Raw genomic sequence first — 26,196 nt, forward strand, 5'->3', positions numbered from 1 at the left:
TTTCAAACGGAGTCCGCGCAGTATGCTCCATCAGATGCTGTAGTTAGACCGGATTCCTCTCGAAGTACTGTTTTAGTGCTAATCTATCCCTGGACATGGTGTGATATACGACACACCACTGGTCATTATGGACTACAAAACGGTACACAAAATAGTTTTGTGTTGCGCTTTATAATGCATATGATCGTTATGTGCATGAGGTCTAAAGCAATATTTGGGAACACAGTCATCTGGGCCTGATGACCCTTATATCCTATTTCTATAAACTCATAATGCAGCCTGGGCAGATCTTATCTAGTCTAGGTGGAGCCAGTTCCCAAAGTTAGGAGACCGCAACAACACTCTATAGGAAGTTCCCAAACCTGATCTTACACATTATTGTAAATATATGCGTTTTTTTTTCTTTCTGCTGCAGTTTCACCGCAACTACGGCAAAAAAAAAGCATTTATTTATAAGCGGTTTTGTCCGCAATTGCCGTATAACCACAAAACAAAAACCACATGGGCTTAAAGGGGTTTTCCATACTTAAAAAATTGATGGCCTTCCTCTGGTATAGGCCATCAATATCTGATTGGTCGGGGTCCGACTCTCGGCACCCCCGACGATCAGCTGTTTTGAAGGGGCTGCAGCGCTCGTACAAGCCGTGCTTCCCCTTAATTTCCTTTATTGCTCACTCTGAATCGCCAACACACTTGTAGCGGCGGTTCACGGTATTACAGCCTTCTACCATTGAAGCGAATGGGAGAAGGCTGTAATACTGTGTAATGCCATAACTAGTGTGTCAGCGATTCGCCGTACAAGCAGTAAAGGAAATGAAGGGGAAGCAGAGGTCGTGGGATCGCTGCGGCCCCTTCAGAACAGCTGATCGGTGGGGGTGCCGAGAGTCTCTCTAATTGAGTTTTATCTGAGCTAGCGCCTAATGGCTGTCATGCCTTCTGTACACACAGACAGGAGAGCAGTATTCTACTCTTCTATCTATCACATATACAATGCATTCAGAAAGTCTTCAGACCCTTTGAATTTCTACATGTTTTGTTGAGGCCTTATGCTAAAATAAAAAAAACACACATGTTTTTCCCCATCATTCTGCACTCAATGCCCCATATTGACAAAGTAAAAACAGAATGTTGGTAATCTTTGCTAATTTATTCAAAAGAGAAAAAACAAATATTGCATTGACACAAGTATTCAGATCCTTTTATTTAGTACTTAGTTGAAGCACCTTTGGCAGCGATAACAGCCTGGAGTCTTCTTGGGTATGATGCCGCAAGGTTTTCACACCTGGATTTGAGGGGTTTTCTGCCATTCTTCTCTGCAGATCCTCTGAAGCTCTGTCAGGTTGGATGGGGACTGTCAGTGGACAGCCATTTTCGGGTCTCTCCAAAGATGTTCAAGTCAGGGCTCTGGCTGGGCCACTCAAGGACATTCACAGAATTGTTCCTAAGCAACTGTGTTGTATTTTGTGTGCTTAGGGTCATTGTCTTGTTGGAAGGTGAACCTTCGGCCCAGTCTGAGGTGCAGAGCACTCTGGATCAGGTTTTCATTAAGAATATCTCTGTACTTTGCTCCATTCATCTTTCCCTCGGCCCTGACCAGTCTCCCTGTCCAACCGCTTAAAAACAACCCCACAGAATGATGCTGCCACCACCATGCTTCACTGTAGGGATGGTATTAGGCGGGTGATGAGCAGTGCCTGGTTTCCTCCAGATAGTGGTGGTTGACCTGGAAGCTTCTCCCATGTGCACACAGAATCTTTGGAGCTCAGCCAGAGTGATCAATGGGTTCTTGGTCACATCTCTTACCAAGGCCCTTCTTCCCCGATTCCTTAGTTTGGTGAAGCGGCCAGCTCTAGGAAGAGTCCTGGTTGTTCCAAACTTCTTTCATTTAAACATTATGGAGGCCACTGTGCTCTTGGGAACGTTCAGTGCAGCAGAGTTTTTTTATTTTTTTTTGGTTTTTTTTGTACCCTTCTCCAGATCTGTGCCTCCACACAATCCTGTCTGAGCTCTGCAGGTAGTACTATCCTCCTCATGGCTTGGCTTTTGCTCTGATATGTATTGTCAGTTGTAAGCCCTCCTATAGATGGGAGGTGTGTCTTTCCAAATCATGTCCAATCAAATGAATTTACCACAGGTGGACTCCAATCAAGGTGTAGAAACATTAAAAAATGATTTAGAGAAATGAGAGGCCCCCCTAAATTTCAAGGGTCTGAATAATTATGTCCATGCAAAATTTGAGTTTTTAATAAATTTGCAAACATTTCTAAAATTCTGTTTTCACTCTGTCAATATGGGGTTTTGAGTGCAGAATAATGGGGGGAAAAGACTAGATTATTTTATTTTAGCACAAGGCCTCAACATAACAAAATGTGAAAAAAGTGAGTGTCTGAAGACTTTCTGAATGCACTGTATATAGAAGCTGCAGCAGCATGCAGGAGATTATACAGCAGAATAGACCAGTGTAGCTTAGATTCCTACATTGCTCACTTTTCTCCTGCTTGCTTCCCTTGTTCACCCGTCCCCTCTCATTAGCATTGTACGTGGAGTGTCTGTTGCTGACTCACTCTCATTCTGCTCCCTCCTCCTACTCCTCCCCTCCCCATAGACTTTGATAGGCAGGCAGTGAAGATACACCATCCTCATCTTTTGCAGCCCATCAGTTCTGCTTTGTAACCAGGGACGGACTTTGCTTGAAAACTGGGTGGACAGCAGATTACAGGAAGAGAGACACCTAGTGGCAGTAACTTCCCACCAATTTTTGCATGGATAGAACCAGTTGATCTCTATAATTAGCATCAGTTGTTTGAAAAGTTAGTGTCCATTTAAATGCAGTTACAGCTCTCTACTGCACCATTACCATGCCATGTGAAGGTGTCCTGCACTCCCACCTCCACTTGCCAAATCATCAGCACAGGCCTCCCACTAGGCACAGTAGCCAACATAAACTTCAGTAGTCAAATCAGGCCTCACCTTCTCAACGAGCAGTAACAGTGTGCTGCTTCGTCCCTATAGTCGCAGCAAGGCTTCACCCCAGCCAACCCCTTTCCTAGTGTAGTCATACGCGACACATTTTGTTGTAGAAATTTCTGCGACTGACAATGAGTTCCATTCATTTAAATGGGTTTGGTTCTGCAGCAGGTGTATGGATTTCTGCATGCTCATTCAGATGAATGAAACAGATTTTCAGTTGTAGACATTTCTGCAACAAAATCTGCCGTGTGTGACTGCACCCTAAGGGTCCTTTTACACTGGCCAATTATCGGGCAAACGAGCGTTCACAGAACGCTCATTCCCGATAATTGCCCTTTGTAAGCCGGGCAAGGATCAGCCAATGAACGAGTAACGAGTTCGTTCATCGGCTGATTGTATTGTTTTAAATGGCCAAAATATTATTGTTATCTGCAGCACATCTCCCTGTGCAAACAGGGAGATGTCCTTCAGACATGATAAAAATGTATGTGGACGAGCGATCGGCATAACGAGTGCTCGTCCCCATACTGGCTCTTTGTGAAAGGAGCAAACGAGCGCCGATCAACGAGTTGTCTCGTTGATCGGCGCTCGTTTACATGGCCCATGTCGGACTGTGTAAAAGTACCCAAAGGCTATGTTCACACAGGTTATGAAAAGTACACACCCCATACAACCTAGACCCCGCAGGGATTTCCAGCCTAAAGACCTATTCAAATTGTACGCACTACATCTTCACATAATTTTGCGTACATATTTACACTGACATGCAGACCTTACCTCTTTCCTAATGGGGAAGAGAGATGGAGGACCTTCTCTTTTTTTTTTTTTTTTTTTTCTCCTCAGATTTTTTTTGCTCCAGCACTGGAAAATTTCTTTCAAATCCAGCGGCATCATATTGGGCATGACACGTCATGTTAAAGTAATATTATTTTTCTTTAGTTGCTGCTACTGCCACCACTGTGATCTCTACTAATCCATTACTTATGGATGTGATTGATGGCGCCAAAGGGTAGCAGAGGCAGCGGGTGTGCCGTAAATGCAGTATATAATATACAGAGCGCAGCAAAGCTGGGACCAATGGACTGGGACCGTATAATGATCTTATACGTCACATGATATTATACGTCACACACAGATGCTCTTTAGCTTTGACGTATAATATCACTACCCAGCGGTCCCAACTTCCCTGTGCTCTTTGTACAGTGTAAACAAAGGAACAGTCAGCATTACTGCACAACCGCTTTCTTTGCTTCCCCTTGGCCGCTGACCCATTCCGGTAGTAGAATTTGATCATATGGCCCCCACCAATAAAGGTTGTGTATGCAATTTTCTGTTACAGTCTTTACTTGCAGTTTACTTACTTTAAAGTTTAATCTAAAACGTGTATACTGTTTTTATTCCATATTTAACTCTTCATTTAAATGACTTTGTCTTGATTCATGTGTGTTTATTTTTCCAGATGTATTAGAAGCTTCAGAGGGTATAGCCAAGATCCCTCCTCACCAACTAAGGTAAGAGGATATGTCTTCTCCTCTACATAAATATGTGCATCAGTGCTCTATATACACACACCATCTATATGTTCTTTCATAGTAAATGGTAGTCATCCGCTGATATTTATATAGTCACAATGCTTTTTTATATTAGATTTATACATATATATTTACATTTATATTGTAGATCTGTCATTGCCCAGGATCAATGGTCCAGATCTCTGAGCACTTCATATACAACGTTCAGCCATAACATTGAAACCTAATATTGTGTAAGTCCCTCTGGTGCTGCTAAAACAGCTCTAACCGATCGAGGCATGGGCTCTACAAGACCTCTTAAGGTGTCATATATTCTCTGAAGACATTAGCATTAGATCCTTTTAAGTTGCAAGGTCGGACCTCCATGGATCGGACATGGTTTTCCCAGCACATTCAATAGATCCTCGATTGGATTGAGATCTGGGCAATTTGGAGGCAAAGTCAACACCTTGAACTCTTTGTCATGTTTCTCAAACCATTAGGCCGGGTTCCAGGTAGCATAAATGCTGCGGAATTTCCGCAACAGTGTTTTGGGTGAGATTTATTAAATCTCATGCCCACGCTGCGGAAAAAAAACGCAGCATAAATGTTAATAACTTGACCTGCGGTGTGGAATTTAATTCCGCAGCATGTTAATTTATGCTGCGTTTTCAATAATTCTCTGCTGCGGGTTTTCATTGAATTCAATGAGAATGCAAAACCTGCAACAGAAAGACATGTTTTGCGGCGTTTACGTTGCAAAAATCGCAACGTCGGAAAAAAAAAAGCAGACATATTTACCCAGAATGCCCTCCTTCTTCGTGCAGTCCGGCCTCCTGGGATGACGCTGTATCCCTTGTGACCTTTGCAGCCAATCACAGGCTGCAGCGTCACATGGCCTGAAACGTCATCCAGTGAGGCCAGAGCGGACGTCAGAGGAGGGAGGGAGTAAGTATGTGCGCTTAATTACGCAGCGGAATTTCCGTCTGAAAAATTACACTACAATGTGGTGCGATTTTTCGGATGGAAAGTCCTGCGGGTTCCAGGTCAGATATGCTGCGTCGTTTTTATGCAGCGTATCTGTCCCGTGTGAACCCGGCCCTACTGAGTAATTTCTACAGTGTGGCAGAGCACATTATTCTGCTGAAAGGGGCCACTGCCTTTAGAGAATACCGTTGCTATGAAGAGGTGTAGATGGTCTTCAACAATTTTTAGGTGGGTAGTAACATCAATGCCAGGACACAAGGTTTCCCAAAGCGTCACTCTACCTGCTTTTCTTTCTCCCATAGTGCATCCTGGTGCCATCTCTACCCCAAATATGCTACTCACACGTACCTGTAAAAGTAACCATGATTGATCAGATTACGCCACCATCTTCAATTGTTCCATGGTCCAGTTCTCATGATAACATGTCTATTAAAGACACTCTCGACGGTGGTAAGGGGTCAGCATTCGCACTCTGACCGGTCAGCAGCTACGCTTCTGACACTTCGATCAAAGTCAGCATTAACTTTTTCAGCAATTTTTGTACAGTAACTCTTCTGTGGGATCCGACCAGACGGGCTAGCTTTCACTACATACGTGCATATATGAGCCTTTGGCGCCCATCACCCTGTTGCCGGTTCACTAGTTGTCCTTCCTTGGACCACTTTTGATAGGTACTAACTATTGCATACCTGGCTCGGCCCAGAAGACCTGCCGTTTTGGAGATGCTCTGAACCAGTCTTCTAGCCATCAAAAATTGGCCCTTGTCAAAGTCACTCCGTTCCTTACGGACCGGTGCCATTGTAACCAGATAATCAATATTATTCACTTGACCTGTCAGTGGTTTTAATGCTATGGCTGAATGGTGTATATCATGTAGAAAGCCGTGTAGGGTTTCTATCGTCAGAAAATGACCTTTAGTTTAAATCAAGTCTTTCATTTTTTTTATTTCCCATTTTACTATATAAATGAATAATATCCTGAAATATTCCTGTTTCGTATTGATCACTTTTTCCAACTTGGCTTAGTACAACAGGGGCAGGGACAGCAGAGGGCAGATAATGCCACGCACAGCTCAGCTCCTCAGTATGTGTTTTTAATTAGTGGGGGAAAAAAAAGTGCTTTCTTTAAAATAGAGAGTTGGCACAAACTTACTGTATAGATGTGCCACTCTGCCAGGCTGCTATCCAATCATTTGTATAAACCATTATTTGGGAGAAAAAATTCCCAAAGCTAAAAACAAAATAGACAGAATTTCTTAAGACTCCCCAAATAGAGAGTAGATGTGTTTCCAAATCCTGTCACGCTCCAAACGGCAAAATTTACGGAAGAATTAGCTTTTGTTTTATCTTGTATTTAGTTACCTTTTATAAATGTCTCCTATCAGTGCCTGGTGAAAAGTGTCTACTGCAATACTAGGAACATCAATTCACATTCTCGCTGCAAGATCCATACCTTGTGGAGCTATTTTTTAATCCTTTTTTATATTTTTAAATCTCCCCACCGTATATATAAGTATGGCTGCACCAGTACATTTGATATTCTGCCATAAGTAACACATATATAAAGTGAATGTACTTATGTATTAGGGAGTTGATGAAACTTCATGTGTATATTAGTGAACTTTACAAATGGGATAATCGTGAAAATCAAATTTCCTGCGGCAGTGCGTTGTGCACTACACTGCTATTCTGTCGTTCTTCCCTATTAAGTTGTACCCGCTTTCCGCTATTCACTTCAATATCTTACAACCCATCCTACATGGATCCTTGAGAGTCCCTACAGGTCTGTATTACATACCCATAGGCACTCTGTACTGCCATATGGTGCCTTTGTGAGGCATTGTATTACTACATTTAGCAGTTTGTGCAGTGAGTGTCTGTATTGGTTGAAGCCAGCCATTCACATTAGGTAGCCAGGGGGAACACAAAATTGAGTATATTTTAGAGATAATCCACCACTTCCACTTTTTAAAAACTCATTAAATTCTGTCCACACTGGCGTCATTGTTTCCATTTTTACAGGATCTATGATGGATCAGCTATGATCCGTCACAATCAGTTTAGGTCTGTTTTTGTTTTGTTTTTTGTTTGTTTTTAACTCCCATTGAATTATAATGGATATTTGTTTTATTTACTGGCTAGAATAGTGCAGCATGCTATGCTATTCTGACCCTCAAAAAGCAATGGAAGAATTACGCAAGTGTGAACAGAGCCTTACAGCATTGTCCAAAAATATAAAACCACAGTCAAACAGGTATGTGGGAAGCTACCTGAACATTTTGATCGTGGACAGGTACAGCCCACTGTAATCTAATGTGCTTCTACTTTAAATTATAAGGCTTGCTTCTTTGCATAATCCTGGTGAAAATCAACTTATTATTTAATGCTCTATGAAAGCACTTAAAGGTTATGTACACCTTTTGAAAACGTGTGTTTTTATTTTTGTAAAAATATGTATCCCTGTAATTGGTGCAACGTCTTGTAATTACATTTTATTAAAAATAATTTTTACTTTTTCAAATACAGCTGCTTTGTATCTTGTATACAGAGCAGTTGCATCTAGCGCTGAAACCTGTATCCGTCAGGTCAGCAGCACTGACGGCAGTGACAGAGACACGCAGAATCGAGCTGTTACCAATCACATCTAAGTCCATAACTTAGATGTGATCCATGACAGGTGGATCCTTCATGTCAGAGACACGCAGGACCCGCTTTCACTGAACCAGTCAGTCCCGCTGAACTGACGGATTCAGGTCTCAGTGCAAGATACAGCTGCTCTATATACAGGATACAAAGCAGCTGTATCTGAAAAAGTAAAAATAATTGGCAATAAAATGTAATTACAGAATCTTGCACAAACACACTGAGGCACATTTTTATAAGAAAACAACATGTTTTTCAAAAAAATGTACATAACCTTTAAGGTCTGTTTTGAGGAGCTGATCCTACTTTATGCTAATCAGTGTGTTCCTCTCATCTCATTGGCCGGGAAGGATTTTGCAGCCCACTCCACTCCACTCCTTTTATTGTAAGAGCGCCATGAAGTAGGCCATGTGATCTCCGTCAAGACTATTGGACTTCTTAACATATTTTGTGCAAACGTAAAAATACTGGGAGATTTACCTTTAGCCATCATAGAATGCTAAAAAAAATAAATGTTTTATACTCCAGGATTGCCGTTAAAATATGTCCTAATATTTAATGGGAAAAGCTATTTATGGGTTCCATCTGCTGTTTCTTTATCCGTCATATAAACCTATTTTTGTGATCTAGATCTTAATGTTGGTGTTTTGCTTTTTTAAGGGAAAGATGCCTTCTCCCCCTTCAACTTGCCCTGGAGTCAAAGAATATGAAGTTGGCTCAACAAGCACTAGCTGGCATGCAGGTAACAATACAGACATCCGGGGACTATAAACGGGATATATCGCTTTCATTTGAGTAGAGATGTACTTGTCACAGTCTCCTCAAGTGGCGTAGGAAGAGAGCTCAGTGGTTGATGACTTTAGTGTTATTCCAAAAGCGAAAACAATGGCAGGCAGTCCTGTCATTACTTCATCATTGCAAAGCTGTTGGACGCCATTGACCAAAGGCTCATTTGGTTCCCTATTCATGTTCATTCTGTGATTTAATATCCTACTTGGGGGATATGACAACAAATGCAAGATACACATTTGTGTACTCTGCTGTTTCCATAACTTCGACAGAGTATAATAAGGAAAGCCGTGCACCGCTCTCCCTCTTAGCAGTGGCTATTGGCCGCCTTGTACTGAAAGCTGGGTTCGCCAGGGGCGGCACCCCCACATAATAGACGTTTATGGCATATCCTAAGGATATGTTATGAATGCCTTTACCTGGAAAACCCATTTAAAGTAACCTTCTGTTTTTGACCATTTTAATACATAAATGAGAACTATAAAATATTTTAGTCTATAGAAAAACACTTTAACAGGTGTATTAAAGGTGTTATTCTCCAAATAATATTCAGTTTAGTTAAATAATGCTCCTAATTGTAAACAATTTTTGTTTTAACAATCATAATTTTTTTTATATGAGACGGGATATCACATTTCTAAACTTATTATAGCACCGCCTAGTTTTTCAGAGCTCTCCCTATATTAGGTCTACCTTAGGCCCCATGGAAATGACCGTATATTTCTTCCATAATTACGGACCCATTAATTTCAATTGGCCACGGACACCTTTCAGTATTTTTACTGATGGGTGTCCATGTTGAAAAAATTACAGAACCTGCCCCATTCTTGTACGGTACAGACTCTCCCATAGAAGCCTATGGGCGCTTCCGTAAATACGGACGGCTACGGATGTGCATCTGTAAACCGTCCGTATTTCTGGAAGTGTTGCTATGCAACATGTTGGTGACATAATTTGCAGCCTCTTTTTATTAATTTTTTTTACCGATCCGTATATACGGATGAAAATACAGATGCAATACGGACCATATTTACGGAAACCCTTCCGTATATACGGATGAATTATGGATGACTTCGGATCTGTATTTACGGACGTTATTTCGGGATAGATGAAAATATGGTCGTCTGCATGGGGCCTCAGGCCCCATGCACACAGCTGGTGGCCATAATCACGGCCCGCGATTGTGGGCACGGCCAAAGTATAAACTGACATGCTCCATAATTCCCGGCACAGTTCTATGGCACGGACACCCATCCGTAGCGATATGGATCCATAATTGCGGACCGTATCAGGGTCCCCAATTCTGTCAAATTTTTACGGTCGTGTGCATGGGCCTTACTTAAGTGTTCAGAGATTAGTTAAAATTAGTTTTTTTTTTTTTAACTAAGCATAATATTATTTATGTGATAAAGCCTTTTAGTAATTGTCTGAATTTATAACCTCTTCTTTCATGAGCCATAGCTCACATCAGAATACGAAAACATCATTTAGATTCAGATGACTGGTCGCACAAATCACAAGAATTAGTGACCTCAGAGCTGACTCATTGCTATTCTGCTACTTTTTATATAGAAACTTCTCGCTGACGACAGATTTGTATCCGTGGAAACCGACTCTGATGAGCGCCAGCTACTAAACCAATTGCTGAATGCAGTTAAAGTGACCCCATCTTTACATGAAGATCTGCAAGTTGAAGTCATGAAAGTAAGTACTTAAAATTGGGATAATGCACCCAAATACACTGCTGCCGCCAAGTGCCAGGTCATGTGTCAATGCTGGGTTTGTACATTTATTATACATTTACGTGTTATATTAAAAAGTTATATAAATTTTGATGAATTATGTTTTAAATATTTATATCAGCCAACCACGTTGCAGCTACCAAGATGTTAAACCGGTTATTCTACCTAGGCAAGTGTGGCATATCCCTGGGATGTGTTTGTGCTGCAATACCAGACGGACCGGACGGAGCATCGCTGTGTCTGGTAAAAATCCACATTCATTCCAGTGATTGTGGGGGTCCCAGTGGTATCCTAGAGATATGTCATCATAACATAAAGGCATAAACGAGTTTATTTTGGTCCTGGCTGTCGGTGGACAGAAGTCTTCACTCCGACCCGTCTGACTTTTGTGTCAAGTTTGATTGACATGTCATAAAAGTGTTTCGGTTCTTTTTAGAGGAGGCGGAATTCTGTAAAAGAAACTAAATAAAATACAGATTTACTTTTGCCCGGATTTCCCACGCTGATTATTAAAACTCTGACTTTCGTTGTGTACATTGTTACTAGAGTGCATGTAGTCGCCATTTATTTATATGGTCTTTGTGTACAGATTAGTCACAGTGAACACTAATACAGCATCAGGAAACGCCTGTAAAAGTGGGATCGGTATTGTGGCCCTATGGACCTATTTTAATTATATTGTAGTTTCTGCATGGTTTCTATCTAAAACATGGAAAACGGAGACAGAATGTGCACTGTATACCTTCTGAGGATATAGAGTGGAATGTGACAGTCACGTCAGTGTTCACACTGTGTACTTAGAAACCAGAATAACCTGTCCGGTTCATAGCACATGAGCTTTGTACGTTGTCGTCATGTGACAGATGTCTTGTGTGTGGTTGGCTCGGAATGGCAGCTTAATAGACGGATGGTAAGAACATCTGCTGTATACCACTTACAGCAATATGCTGAATTATGGAAAAACATATACACACAAACACTGCAAATAGCCTTCAGTCAGCAGCTCTGCGTGTTCCTTACAGTGTCTGTCAGCACATACATACATTGAATGTAAATGGCAGAAAACATAATTCACCCTTTCACACATGCTTGTCTAAATTATTAAGCAGATTAGCATATTTTATGTAAAAGTCACATTTTTATATTACCTGTAACAGAATAAGATAATTTGTTTACGATGAAGTATTGTTTGAAGGGGTATTCCCAGAATGAAAAATGATTCCCTATTCACAGGATAGGTGATAATTGATCAATGGAGCCCCGATTTCCCCACTGCCGTTCCTCCTTACTGCACACCCCGCAGTAAGGAGGAGCTTGAATGGAGCAGCTGTCGAACATGCTCCCGCCACTCCATTCAATGTCTAATGAGAATGACAGAAATAGTTGAGCGTTGTACTTGGCTGTTTCCATCTGTCCTATAGACTTTGAATGGAGCGGCAGCACACATGCTCGACCGCCACTAGAATCAATGTTCTCCTCAGTGGGGTTGACCAGCAATAGGACTATTATTACCTATCCTAGGTGATACACCTAGATGATACTAGGTGATAAATTTTTATTCTGGTACAACCCTATTGGGTACACATGCTTTTGTGGTTCAAAAGACTGAGACATAATGATTAAAATAACACTAGAGCGAATCCGTGTGTCGTGCACAACCCCCTCAGGCTTGCACTAAGTATTACACAGTGTATGAGTTTTGCAGACTGCTCCTTAAAGGGAGTCTGTCATCGGAAATTGGCCTATCGAAGCAGCAGCACAGTAATTTAGTGTAGCCTCACCTGAATCTAACACTTTTTTTTTATTTTTCAGCGGAGTGGCTACGTTGCAGCGATAATCACCTTATTCCTTATATGCAAATCAGCTTTTTGGAGCAACGAGGGCATCACAGTTGCTCCAAACTGCTCTACCTTCTATCCCAAGTCCGTCCGTCCCTCCCTCCCTTCCTCCCTCCCTTCCTTCTTTAAAGGGAATGTGTCGCTAGAAATTATTATTATTATTTTATTTTTTTCAGTTAAACAATTCGTATTTAAGTGATTACACATTGTTTTAATTTTTTCGCAAGTCAGGAAATATAAATTAGATTCTAATTTATAACATTTCTATGTGCTGGCCACTAGAGGGAGCAGTTCCCATAATTGCAGCATGGTCACTGTGGTAAAGCAACCTCATTAATTTATGCTGCAAATTTGGGGTGGACACTCTCTCCTCTAGTGTCCTCACACAATCCCCCCTCCCTTCTTCTGGCTAGTGCCAGGAAAAGGAGGGGTTTGAATGTCTTCAAACCCCCTACACTGTGTGCCGCCATTTTCTGAGCGACTGCACAGTGCTAGGAGGATTAGATACAGGGCTCAGCAGACCGTATCACACGCACATAATACACACATCATACACGAACATAAATTACCTGCTCCTGCCGCCGCCTCCGCTGGTCTACGCTCCTCTTCCTTGTGCCTTCGCTTCGTTGAACATATGGCCGGAAGCCGCGGCCAGAAGTCGTCATCTTACTGTCCGGCAGCGACTTCCGGTCCACATGAAAATGGCGCCGGATTTCGCTCTACGAACAAGCTGCGTTTTGCTCTGTGGGAGCGGCGCATGCGCCGTTCCCACACAGACGGCGCACGCTTCTGAGATTGGAACGGCTCCCGTTCGCATTCTCTATGGGGTTGTATGTGCCGTATAGCACCTCTGTATGTGTCGTTAATCGACACATACAGAGATGAAAAAAAAACATGAGAACACAAATAAAATTTATGTTAATATAAAAAAAACCAAAAAAAAAACATGACACCTTCCCTTTAATTGACAGTGTAGAAGGTGTGAGCACGCCTGGCCCCGTATTCTCCTGAACGCACCTGCGCTTCGGAATTGGTGCATGCGCAGTACATCAGTGAAGTTTCACCGGTAGAATCGGCTCTACTGTGACAACGCCGGTTATGTCCCAATGCAACCAGGTGCTGTACTGTGCGTGCGCTGATGTACGGGCGCGGTCAGACGAATATGGGGCCCTTCGGTATCCGGCTGAGGTGAGTGGACGCGAGTGCTGGCGTCTCCTGAGGAGTAGGCTGGGGCCAGCGCTTGCCGACTCGTGGCTGCGGCTGTCGGGGGGAGGTTGGAGCTGACAGCCCGCAGCCACGGACATTACAGATGCCCTCGTTGCTCCAAAAAGCTAATTTGCATATGAAGAATAAAGTTATTATTGCTGCAACGGCGCCACACATGTGAAAATGTATATTTAGGTGAGACTACACTATATTACTGTGCTGCTGCTTTGATAGGCAAATTTCTGGTGATTGACTCCCTTTTAATATGCTTAAAATATAACCGTAACAACCGCAGTGCCCCTCCATAGCAATGACAGCCGCAGTGCCTCGATAAGTGACAGCCATAGTGCCCCCATAACCGTGACAGCCACAGCACTCTGTTTTAGAGAGTTCTGGCTGTTCTTTATGAACTGCATCTTTCTGTATCATTGGGACACAGACAAGCATGACTGTGGCTCGATGGTATCAGGCTGTATAAAACGGCGCATGTGATTAAAAGGAACACTGTGGGCAAAATTGGTATACTTTGTGTTATGCCTAGTGTATGGGCTTAGTGTAGGGGTCAATACACACCGGATTCTCTCTTTAAATCTCTCTCATGTACCCCTTCAGGCCCGGTACTAGGCATAACTCAGTTTGGGTTATGCATGGAGTGTTCCTTTAAGTTGGCTACATGAATTAAACATAATATCCTGCATATATAAATTTATTTTCCGACCACAAATGTTTATGGTTGGACGAATAAATGAAATTTGATAAAATGTAACAAAAATATTTGATGATTGGGGGATGGGTCCTATTTCTGGATCTCCCATAAGCGAGAGTACCTGAGAAGACCTGCTGGGATTCATGGGCTTCCCATTGATTGACATCTCACCAAACATTAATGCTGTATGGATAACCCTTTATTCTGCCTGGAGTTTATGAATTTTTTTTATTTAAAGAATAACTAAACGTTCAACAAACTTCTGACGTGTCATACTGACATTTTAGAAATTTTGATTGGTGTGGATCCGAGCACTGAGAACCCCCCACCAATCGCTAAAACGAAGCAGCAGAAGTGCTCGTGTGAGCGCTGAGCCGCTTAGTTTCTGTTCGGCTTTTTTCCGAAAAGCCAATATATCATAGACTTTTTCTATTGAGCCCATACTCCAATACATTGATTTCTGGAAAAACCTGAATAGAAACTAAACGGTTGAGAGCTCACACAAGCAATTTTGCCGCTTTGTTTTAGCGATTGGTGGGGGTCTCAGTGCTCGGACCGCCACCAGTCCAAACTTCTGACATGTCACTATGACGTGTCCAAAGTTTGTCAAACGTTTAGCTACACTTTTTAAGTTCTGTTCCCTCAATATTTTCAAATCATTTCAGTCATCTCCAAGTTCCTTGCTTTTGATAAGTGAATACCTTTTTAATTCGCTGCCATTTCCTGTTGTCACCTATTTTCCAAAACTCCGAGCACTGCAGCACTATAGGTGAAAGGAAAGTATTATTTTGTTACCAGGTATACTACCGTTCAAAAGTTTAGGGTCACTTAGAAATTTCCTTATTTTTGCAAGAAAAGCACAGTTTTTTTCAATGAAGATAACATTAAATTAATCAGAAATACATTCTATACATTGTTAATGTGCTAAATGACTATTCTAGCTGCAAACGTCTGGTTTTTAATGCAATATCTAGAGGCCCATTTCCAGCAACCATCACTCCAGTGTTCTAATGGTACATTGTGTTTGCTAACTGTGTTAGAAGGCTAAGGCTGTGTTCACACGGAGTTTTTTGCACGAGGAAAATTCCTCCTGCAAAAACTGCTCCAGTAGGTTTTTGCACAGTGGTTTGACAAAAACTCGTCAAAACACTCGTCGAGGTTTTTTTTTTCCTCTTTCTGACTGATTGAAATGGGGTTTTGGAGGCAGAAACCGCCTCAAGATGGGTCATGACGTTACCGCGACGTGTTTTTTTTACTCGCGGTAAAAAAACTCGTCCAACTCCCATTGAAATCAATGGGAGGCATTTTCGGGCGGTTTTTGGGGAGTTTTTTGGCACGGTTTCCGCGTAAAAAAAACTCAGTGTGAACAGGGCCTAATGGATGATTAGAAAACACTTGAAAACCCTTGTGCAATTATGTTAGCACTGCTGTAAACAGATTTGCTGTTGAGAGGAGCTATAAAACTGACCTTCCTTTGAGCTAGTTGAGAATCTGGATCATTACATTTGTGGGTTCGATTAAAATCTCCAAATGGCTAGAAAGAGAGCTTTCATGTGAAACTCGACAGTCTATTCTCGTTCTTAGAAATGAAGGCTATTCCATGTGAGAAATTGCCAAGAAACTGAAGATTTCCTACAACGGTGTGTAATACTTCCTTCAGAGGACAGCACAAACAGGCTCTAACCAGAGTAGAAAGAGAAGTGGGAGGCCCCGCTGCACAACTGAGCAACAAGACAAGTACATTAGAGTCTCTAGTTTGAGAAATAGACGCCTCACAGGTCCTCAACTGGCAGCTTCATTAAATAGTACCCGCAAAACGCCAGTGTCAACGTCTACAGTGAAGAGGTGACTCCGAAATGCTGGCCTTCAGGGGAGAGTGGCAAAGAAAAAGCCATATCTGAGACTGGCTAATAAAAGGAAAAGATTAATATGGGCAAAAGCACACAGACATTGGACAGAGGAAGATTGGAAAAAAGTGTTATGGACAGACGAATCGAAGTTTGAGGTGTTTGGATCACACAGAAGAACATTTCTGAGACGCAGAACAACTGAAAAGATGCTGGAAGAGCGCCTGACGCCATCTGTCAAGCATGGTGGAGGTAATGTGATGGCCTGGGGTTGCTTTGGTGCTGGTAAAGTGGGAGATTTGTACAAGGTAAAAGGGATTTTGAATAAGGAAGGCTATCACTCCATTTTGCCATGCCATGCCATGCCATACCCTGTGGACAGCGCTTGATTGGAGCCAATTTCATCCTACAACAGGACAATGACCCAAAGCACACCTCCAAATTATGCAAGAACTATTTAGGGAAGAAGCAGGCAGCTGGTATTCTATCTGTAATGGAGTGGCCAGCGCAGTCACCAGATCTCAACCCCATAGAGCTGTTGTGGCAGCAGCTTAACCGTATGGTACGCAAGAAGTGCCCATCAAGCCAATCCAACTTGTGGGAGGGGCTTCTGGAAGCATGGGGTGAAATTTCTCCCGATTACCTCAGCAAATTAAAAGCTAGAATGCCAAAGGTCTGCAATGCAGTAATTTCTGCAAATGGAGCATTCTTTGACGAAAGCAAAGTTTGAAGGAGAAAATTATTATTTCAAATAAAAATCATTATTTCTAACCTTGTCAATGTCTTGACTATATTTTCTAGTCATTTTGCAACTCATTTGATAAATATAAGTGTGAGTTTTCATGGAAAACACAAAATTGTCTGGGTGACCCCAAACTTTTGAACGGTAGTGTACATTTATCCTTTCCATAGTCTAATCTTATTGTCTCTCTGTCCTATCATCTACCTGTGTAAGTAAAAAAAACATTTAGGCCTCGTGCACACTAACGTGTTTTTGCGTCCGCAATTCACCCGAATATCTGCGGCTGAATTGCAGACCCATTCATTGCTATTGGCCCATGCACACGACCGTGGTTTCCATGGTCCCTGCACTGGACCACAAAAAGATAGAACATGTCTTATTACGGGCCGTATTTGCGGTCCAGGCTCATTAAAATCAACGTGTGCACGATCTGTGATTTGCGGATGAAACTCCGCGGCCGTCTGTGCCGCAATCACGGGCAGTGCACACCGCTACGGTAGTGTGCATGAGGCCTTATTACTGCTGAATCATTTTGGGGTAATTCTTAATTCGCTAACATTATTGTTTGTGTAGGTCTTACTCTGCATCACATACACATCCACATTTGAGCTGAATGGTAGCTCCGTACTGAAGATTGCTGAGGTAAGTTATTGCTGAGCTTTTTGTATAATGTGTATAACTCACATTGCTTTCTGCATGCAGTGTAACATTGTTGTGCATCTTACTGCTTGTAATTAACTCTTTACTAACATTTTGACAAGTACAGTCAACACTATAGGAAGCTACACATAAGTGTAAGGGTCTGATCACACTGGCGTCATGGTTATGTTTAGTTTCTGTTGACCTTGACATACAGAATAGAGTATTCTGCTGCGCTATACTGGAAAGTAAAGAAAAAATATAGGCAAATGGTATCGGTAATAAAACCGTTCAAAATGGATCTGTCATATCCATCCTAGGCTATAAAAAGGAACCCATGACGTCAGTGTAAACACAGTCTTACTTGCAAGTACATAAGGGTAATATGAAGGGTACTTATTTGGTCACTACTGCTATACTATTCCAGTACACTAGCTATCTACTACATTATATATCACGAAAAAAAAACTTCCTTGCTATCGCCAGATATCCCCATTTGTTTTTTATGATTTTAATTACTGCATAAAATGTTTTTAGGAAATTCCAGGTATACTATATACACAAAAATAATAACGCGCCTCAGTTAATGTGATTAGTGTAGCCATTTTGTCTGTATGGTCTAAACATTTTCTGAGAGTTTGTCATATATATTTTGGGCGATGACTCGCTTAATAGCAGACTTTGCTGTGTCGGGATCCTAATCTTTAGATGGCGACACATCTTGCTGTAGTCATTAGGACACCGCAAAATATTAATGCTCTGTATTTTGCCATCATAATGCCCAGACATTGACAGAGCTATAATCTGCTGTGTAAGCCTAACCTTAAATTGTTTCAGCGAGAGCCAAGTACAAAACCGGCTAGAAACTGAATGAGGAGGCAGTCCAAGGTCATCCACAGAATTTTTTTTGTATGCTATCCAAAAGAAAGATGTCAGGTGTTCCATATCTGTTGTCTTGCTCACTAATGTTGGAGAGCGAGAATACAATAATGAGAATGACCCCTGGGTCATTCTCATTATTTTAATTTACGTTGTATAATCCGAGACTGCTTCATCATCTGCAATTTTCTGTATACAGTATTCTAGTTTGTGTGTCTGAGTTTAGTCAGAGAAGTGTGGCTTCCTATAATGGAATAGATATGCTTTAGAGATGTACCAAAATGGGCTGTGTAAGTACACTGTATAGAGTTGATGTATTCCAGACCATAAAACCACTCCAGCCACAGAGCTGTATTTTATACCTGCATGTCCTAATATTCAACCTCCGCATCTGCTTTGTACTGGGATATATTATTCTGGTGTACTTGGCTCCATATTAGCACATCTCATATCCGTGTTGCATGCCTTAGTTTTTTCTCTTTTGTGTTTATGCTTTTACTGCTTGTGTTTTTGCTCTTCCATCTGTAGTTGTGTTTGGCATGCCATAAAAAGGGATCTCCTCGGTTGCATGAAATGATAAAAGAATCCATTGCACACATCCTAATTGCTTTATGCCATCGCATTTTCCCTGGTCCTTTGCAACCCACTGCTTTTTTAGAGGTATCCTGCTTAGAAGTATATTATTCATGTTTGTGGATAGATAAAGTGAATTTATTTCCTGTTCGCTCATTGCTATCATAGAATATAAGGTATAATGTAATCACTTCCTATAAACCTACTCTATACATCCTATGATTATGATATTGGGGAATATACAGCACATGTAGCTTAGTGTGACTATAGCGGGCACGATTTTTTTTAAGTTGCAAACAGTCTATTTAGTTTTTTACACTAGGATATGTTTTAGTTATATGCATTTTTTACGCTTCGATATTTTTCAGTTGTACTTGTCTACACATTTTGAAGATCGTTATGTTGGAAACTGGTGGTCATGCCAATTCATGGTATTACTGAAGTGGTAGCGTAACCTATACATGTGTGTTACCTCCGAACCCCCAATTATAGGGGAGAATCCGGCGTCCTGCATTCAGTCACGTGTTTGTAGATTGATTGTTACATTAATGTTGCTTCTGTTTCCCATTCAGATCTGCATTGAAACTTATGTTTCAAGTTGTCATCAGCGGAGCATAAACACCGCTGTGCGAGCCACGCTGAGTCAAATGTTAAGTGACTTGACGTTACAATTACGCCAAAAGCAGGACAGCCCGGTGAGATGTCAATTTTGTTTTATTTTTTTTGTATTTTCCCGCAGGTGAAGTCTATGATTCAGCCAGAGATTTGCTGCTGTCCATCTGTCTTCTTGCTGTGTTTACTGTTTCATTTCTGATTATAATATTTCACATTGGAGCAAGAATTGTATTTACTGCTACTCCTACACTCTATTTGTTTTCAGGAAAACTAATAATTATACATGATTAAAAAATATATAGTTTTAACCTTGTATAATTATTAGTTTTGCTGAAAACAAATGACGTTCGGGGTATGAGTAGCAGTAAATACAATTCTTGCTCTAATATGTAATATACCGTAATCGGAAATGAAATAGTGAATACAGCAATAAGACAAAATGAAATTATATATATATATACAGTATGTGTGTGTGTGTGTGTGTATATATAAATATATATATATAAATAAATAAAAAAAATTGTGTTTCAAAAGCCTTTTAGTGTATGTGGGGGGAAAAAAAGTGCAGATATTTTTTTATTTTTTTTTAAATTGCTTATCATTGTTTGAAATAACAAGCCAATACCTTGCAGCCCTACCTCGGCTGTACTGTATTCTGTCTGTAAACTGGTTTAGTGGCAACATTTTCCATATACATTAAAAGGCGGTTTCACACAGGCAGATATCTACCGTGTTTACCACTTTTAAAACAACCGGCGTTCGATCTTCCAGCTTGTCGATCGGTGCTTGTTGCTCCTTTTAAACGGAGCAATGACCGTTAGTATGGGGACATACGATCGCTCGTCCCCATGCAGTTGCATTATGTCGGCAGTACATCTCCCAGTTTACACAGGCAGATGTGCTGCTGACTGGTGTTAATTTTTGTAGGTGCATTAAAGATGCGATTAGCCAATGAACGAGCGTTTCCTTGTTCATCAGATGATCATTGCTCTGTTTACACAGGGCAATGATCAGGAACGAGCATTCATATGAACGCTAGTTTGCCTGATCATTGGCCAGTGTAAAAGGGCCTTGAGACAGATTTGTAACTGTCTTTTTAATAGTGCCAGGTATGTCTATCTATATCCATGCACACACATATAAACAGAGGTTTGGCATCACGCAGTCTCCCAGTAGCAGAGTTATAGGGGGTGAAGAGGTCGCACCCAGGCCCCATAAGAAGAATTAAGTGGTATAAATGGTATGTGAGGGGGTCCTGTTACTCATTTTTGTAACCGAGCCTAGGATCTTCAAGTTATGCATCTGCAGTCTCCCTATGAGGAGACTGAAATAAGGTTACCTGTTGACATGAGGACATTGAGTAGTGGCGGTGTAGACTTGTGCAAGCACTAGTAAACTCCACCAAGGCTCATTGAACGAAATAAACACAACAAAAAAAAATGCTACCAATGCTTGACATCAGAATTTAGTGCCATGTGTATTGATGTTTTTGGTGCACTGGCAGCCCCCCCAGCCCCCTCTTGTTACTGCATTACTCTTATTTAACAATATTTTTGGGCTACTTGATACTAGATGCTAAAGTCCTAGCCGGTAAATCTAGCCAAAGTTTCCTTACATAGTTTGGTTACAAATAAAAAGAAAAGCCCATATGCATAAAGCCATTGCTCTAAAGTGGGAGGAAGTTAAACTTTGTAGAGTTTTGGGAATTCTATCCATAGAGTGATTCCTCAATTATTGCAGCATGCAATCTTGGTCTACACATTGATGTAATCTTGGCATTTATCAAGGAACAAACATAGCATAGTATGCCTTTACCTTTTGAGTGTGACCTGTGGATGTAACTAGTTCCCGACCGCCCACGGTTTTTATACGGCGGGTGGCCCAGGTCTTTAAAAGGCGCACCATAGTATATCTATGGAGCCGGCTTTAGCTGGCTTCCCGAGCGATCGGGCGGCTACAGTAAATGTAGGGTGCCTGGTTGTCAGAGACTGCCGGGCACCCTGGAGGGAAGTTAGAAGCAATTTTCGATGCTTCTGTCTTTTCTGATCTCTTGTACACAGCGCTCAATGGGCGCTGTGTATAGAATAAAGGTTGCAGCCTCCATTGACTACATTGACTGGTCACCTTGCAGTTACTGGAAGGCTGTTGCTGGGTCTAACTAGACCCAGCACAGCTCTAAGGCTGGGTTCCCACGGGTCGGATACGCTGCGTAAAAACTGCGCAGCGTATCCAACCTATAACCCGCAGCACATTCCATCCGTTTTTTGGACAGATTTTCCGCTGCGGAAAGCAGCGGTAAAAAACACATACTTAGGTCATTGTTATGACGACACGTCCCTCCTGTGCAGTCTGGTTTGGCCACCCCGGATGACACTGCAGTCCACGTGACCGCTGCAGCCTGTGATTGGCTGCAGCGGCGGTCACATAAGACGTAACGTCATCCCAGGAGGCCTTCTGACGTCATCCAGGCCGTCCACCTGGGATGACTTTTAATCCCATTTGACCGCCGCTACAGCCTGTGATTGGCTGCAGCGGTCACATGGGATGCAACGTCATACCAGGAGGCCGGACTGGACGAAGAAACACAGACTTCTGGGTAAGTATGTTTTTGTTTTTTTCTTTTTCCACAGTTGCGATTTTTGCGGCGTAATTGCTGCGAACACGGCGCAAAAATCGCAACACTTGGCTTTCTGTTGCGGGTTTTACATCCCCATTGAATTCAATGGGGAAAACCGGCAACGGGAAATCGACAACACCGCAGCATAAAATGACCTGCTGCGGATTTCAATTCTGCACCACAGGTCAATTTGTTAACATTTACGCTGCATTTTTTTTCTGCAGCCTGGGCATGAGATGTTCTTAATCTCATCCACTTTGCTGCTACTGTAAATGTTGCGGAATTTCCACAGCGTTTACACCACGTGTTAACCTGGCCTAACAGAGTGACCATAGTCACTGTAACGAGGCTGATTTCCCCTATGCAGCCCCAGATACAGTGGAAAAAATGGTTTAAGAGGGAAAAAAAATAAAGTTCCCCAAAGGTCTTTTCTGACCTTTTGAGGGACAAGTCATAATAATAATTAAAAAAAAGGAAAATAAAGTGTAAAGAAGGTAAATAATAAATACACATAAAAAAAAAGTTCCCCACGCCAATCATTGTCGTAACGCTAGCCCTGACCCATTTACCCTAAAATAGACATGTAATATATCAAAATTTACAATAGACATGGATGATCACTAATAAAAGGTCTATTTTAGGGTAAAACTATATTACAGAAAAAAGTATATTTCTTTTACTATTTCTTTCAAACTATAAGCTTAAAAATTCTAAAATGGCAAGAAGTATGTCTAGAAGAACGATGAAAATATAAACCTGCATTGTCTACAAAAAATACTTGCAAAAATAACGTCGCTAGCCCAACAAATAAAACAGTTAGTGGTTTAACTAATGCGTGCTAAAAATGGCTGGTCCTGAAGGCTCAAAATATCCCGGGACTGAACTGGTTAAAGGGAACCTGTCATATTAAACATGCTGCACTCTCTGTAGTCAGCATGTTATACAGCAGGAGGAGCAGAGCAGATTGTTATGTTGTTTTGTGGGAAAAGATTCATTTTAATTTGTAATTTAATGTAAACCTCATCGCTCTGGGTCCAGTGGGCGGTCCCACTCAATGATTGGCAGCCATGTCTGTGTGCACTTTCACACGGGAAAGACTGTTAATCACTGAGTAAAACCGCCCCATGGACTCTTAAGCCCAGAATGAGCAGAGTTTTAAATCAATACAATAGAAGTTCTACTTAATATTTTCATGCAAAGTTATATGTCATTCTGCTCCACTCCTTCTCTATAACACGCTGCATGTTCAACATGAAGCATAACCTAAATAACTGATTAAGAAAATCCCATCTACCGAGAAACCTTGTTTGTTCCCCTTGCTCATGCTTTCACAGGACATACCTCCTCTTATTCTTATAATACTAAGAATATTCAGTGGGGGATGCATATTTCCAGTCTTTAGTATCTGTCACATTAGGAGCCTAGGCATGTCATGTTCTTTGTATCTTATATTATTTTGATAACTGAATTTTCAGTTGGAGTCAAATATTTTGTTTACTTTTACAGAATACAGAAATCCATGAAGCTCTTTTGGAATTTCGTAGCCAGGGTATGTAAATTCTACTTGGTAGTAACAAATCTGAATCCGAATAGTAACAAATAGAGTTGTAGTTAGTAAACCTAGTAAAACATCCATTACAAGGAACATGCCTCTCTATTTCCATATTTATCCACCATAAATATCCATACATTTCTAGGGATGTTATGGCAGGACGCAACACATTGAAACAAAAAATAGCTGTTAATAATAAAGGTTTTCTGTATCCTGTAGATATTCCATACATGTTTTATGCGGCAGTGCAGCATGTAATGGGCAGGGCTGCACAAACCCTGGGGCACGTTACATTTTTTTTCTACCCTCCTCCGTTATTTAGATATCGGTGCAGTTATATTTGGCGCCCGAAGGTTTGTGCAGCCCTGCCCATTACATGCTGCACAATTCTCTTTAACTCTCGGGTGATCAAAGGTTTGGATCTGTTGAAATCAAGTATCCCTGATCCGTGTTTCCCCCGACAGTAAACCTTGAAGTACATACATGTTAGATTGGATCCAAATGATTATTTTAAAATCTGCTACCAATGACATTTGTCTAACATGTATGGCTGTCTTAAGTTGGCATATAGAGAAATCCTTGCTCATGGCAACTTATTTTGCTATTTATCACTTGCCATGCTCTAGTAGTTTCTTTTTAAGATATATTTCCATCAAAATGGGTTTGTTGTGATGTACAGACAAGCTTTATTGAAGAAGGATTTTATTGAAAGCTCGTCTCTTACAAATGTCTTTTCTATATGTCTATAATTGACTGGGTGCCTCCCTGCTTGGAACCCCCTCTATAAACCAGAGTGGAGAGACTGCAAATAGCATCTCTCCCTCTAGAAGACCTGGCTCGCCAAAGTCAACTAATCGTGATAGTGGTTGTAAAAACTGGCAGACCCATTTCCTTTAAGAAAGATCTCTGGACAACTCAACAAATAAAGCAACGTACGTTAATGATGGCTCCATTCAGAAAGGGAATTAGTTAAACTACTTTGGCTTATGTCTTAGGAAAAGTTGATCCAATAAAGACCTACACTAAGCACTTTCATAAATATGTAAGTTTAGTTGCTCTAGCAATCCTATTATAATTATAAATATATATATATATATGTGTAATGCATTGTATACATGTGTGTGTATATGTATGTGTGTGTATATATATATATATAACTCCTCCTGAGGAATTCTTCATAGAGACCGTATTCAATAATGATGCCTAGGGCCTTAATCAACATCGGAAAATTCGATCTTGCTTGAAATGATCAGAAATAAGCAGCTTGTCATTTTGTTTACCATATGAGAATTCTTAATGTGCGCAGTAAAGAAGTGACAATTTGAAAAGTCTGTCTAAAATACTCTCCCATGGCAATACGTGATAAAGAAAAGCCGAGTTCAAGTCCTGACAAGCCATGTCCTTTCTCTATTCTCCGTTCAGTGGCAATCTGATACTGACTAGTTGCTAGGGAGGTACTGGCTGACCACTACATTGAAAAGTCTGTTAGGGCTCATTGAGATGGCAGAACCCTGTGCATGAAGCCTTTGCGGGGGCACACAAAGTATATATGGTATATCACACAGCGGGCAAATGATTCTATTTTGTTCTATCTAAGAATGGTTAAATGCGCAAGCCGCTAGTCTAAAATGTTGAATGTTCTTACCTTTGACAGCTTGACTTTGGATATTGTCCCACCGTACCGCGCAGAACATTGTTTTTGCTGTATAAACACCTAATACAAAAGTTCTATGTAAAGTTAATATGTATTATTGTGTCCTTTTATCAATTCTTTCATCTATTTCTTAGAATCTGGACCCTCCGTAGAGTCTCTGTGTGATGATGTTGTATCTGTACTCACTGTCCTATGTGACAAATTGCAGTCGGTTATTAAGTAAGTATAATGTAGTCTTTTCCGTGTGCGTGCGTGTTGGTTTTTTTTTTTAAATTTGTCTTATTTAAGGAATGCAGATAACAAAGTCAATAAAACATAACAACTGCATGTATAAAAAAAATATGGCAATAGTACAGCGGTTACCATATAAATTGATAGAAACATGAATGGAATTGTGATCGCAGGAGAATTACACTGCACGCATGCAGGAGTGTCACATCCGCTGGAAATAACACAAAAATTACTGAAATGGCAATAAAAAGTTTACCAAAGAATCCTGAAAGCCCTAAAGGACCTGAGAAGTGAGGAGCACCTCCGACCCCAAATCTGTTGAAGCTTGGCTGGTCAACCATGGTTTTTATAAACAGTGTTCTCATAGGGTATAACATCATTTAGTCATTTACGCCACTGGGGACTGGTAGGTGGCCACCGCATAGCCACCACCTTCCTGGACATAAATAATGCTTT

At 41.2% G+C, this 26,196-nt stretch overlaps 1 protein-coding gene across 2 annotated transcripts in view; it reads left to right on the top strand.

Moving 5' to 3' along the window:
- ARFGEF3 (ARFGEF family member 3) overlaps positions 1-26,196 on the top strand; it is a 98,259-nt gene that overhangs the window by 3,918 nt on the left and 68,145 nt on the right. Inside the window, exons 2-9 of one of the 2 annotated variants that reach the window (XM_075862423.1) lie at positions 4,430-4,481; positions 8,771-8,852; positions 10,472-10,603; positions 17,554-17,622; positions 19,027-19,158; positions 19,644-19,766; positions 23,810-23,852; positions 25,644-25,728. In XM_075862423.1, coding sequence (XP_075718538.1) covers positions 4,430-4,481; positions 8,771-8,852; positions 10,472-10,603; positions 17,554-17,622; positions 19,027-19,158; positions 19,644-19,766; positions 23,810-23,852; positions 25,644-25,728 — 718 coding nt within the window. The remainder of the gene's footprint in view (positions 1-4,429; positions 4,482-8,770; positions 8,853-10,471; positions 10,604-17,553; positions 17,623-19,026; positions 19,159-19,643; positions 19,767-23,809; positions 23,853-25,643; positions 25,729-26,196) is intronic. The other variant, XM_075862424.1, reaches the window with a different exon arrangement.

This window comes from Rhinoderma darwinii, chromosome 4 (assembly GCF_050947455.1).
Source record: "Rhinoderma darwinii isolate aRhiDar2 chromosome 4, aRhiDar2.hap1, whole genome shotgun sequence".
NCBI classification, from domain to species: Eukaryota; Metazoa; Chordata; class Amphibia; order Anura; family Rhinodermatidae; genus Rhinoderma; species Rhinoderma darwinii.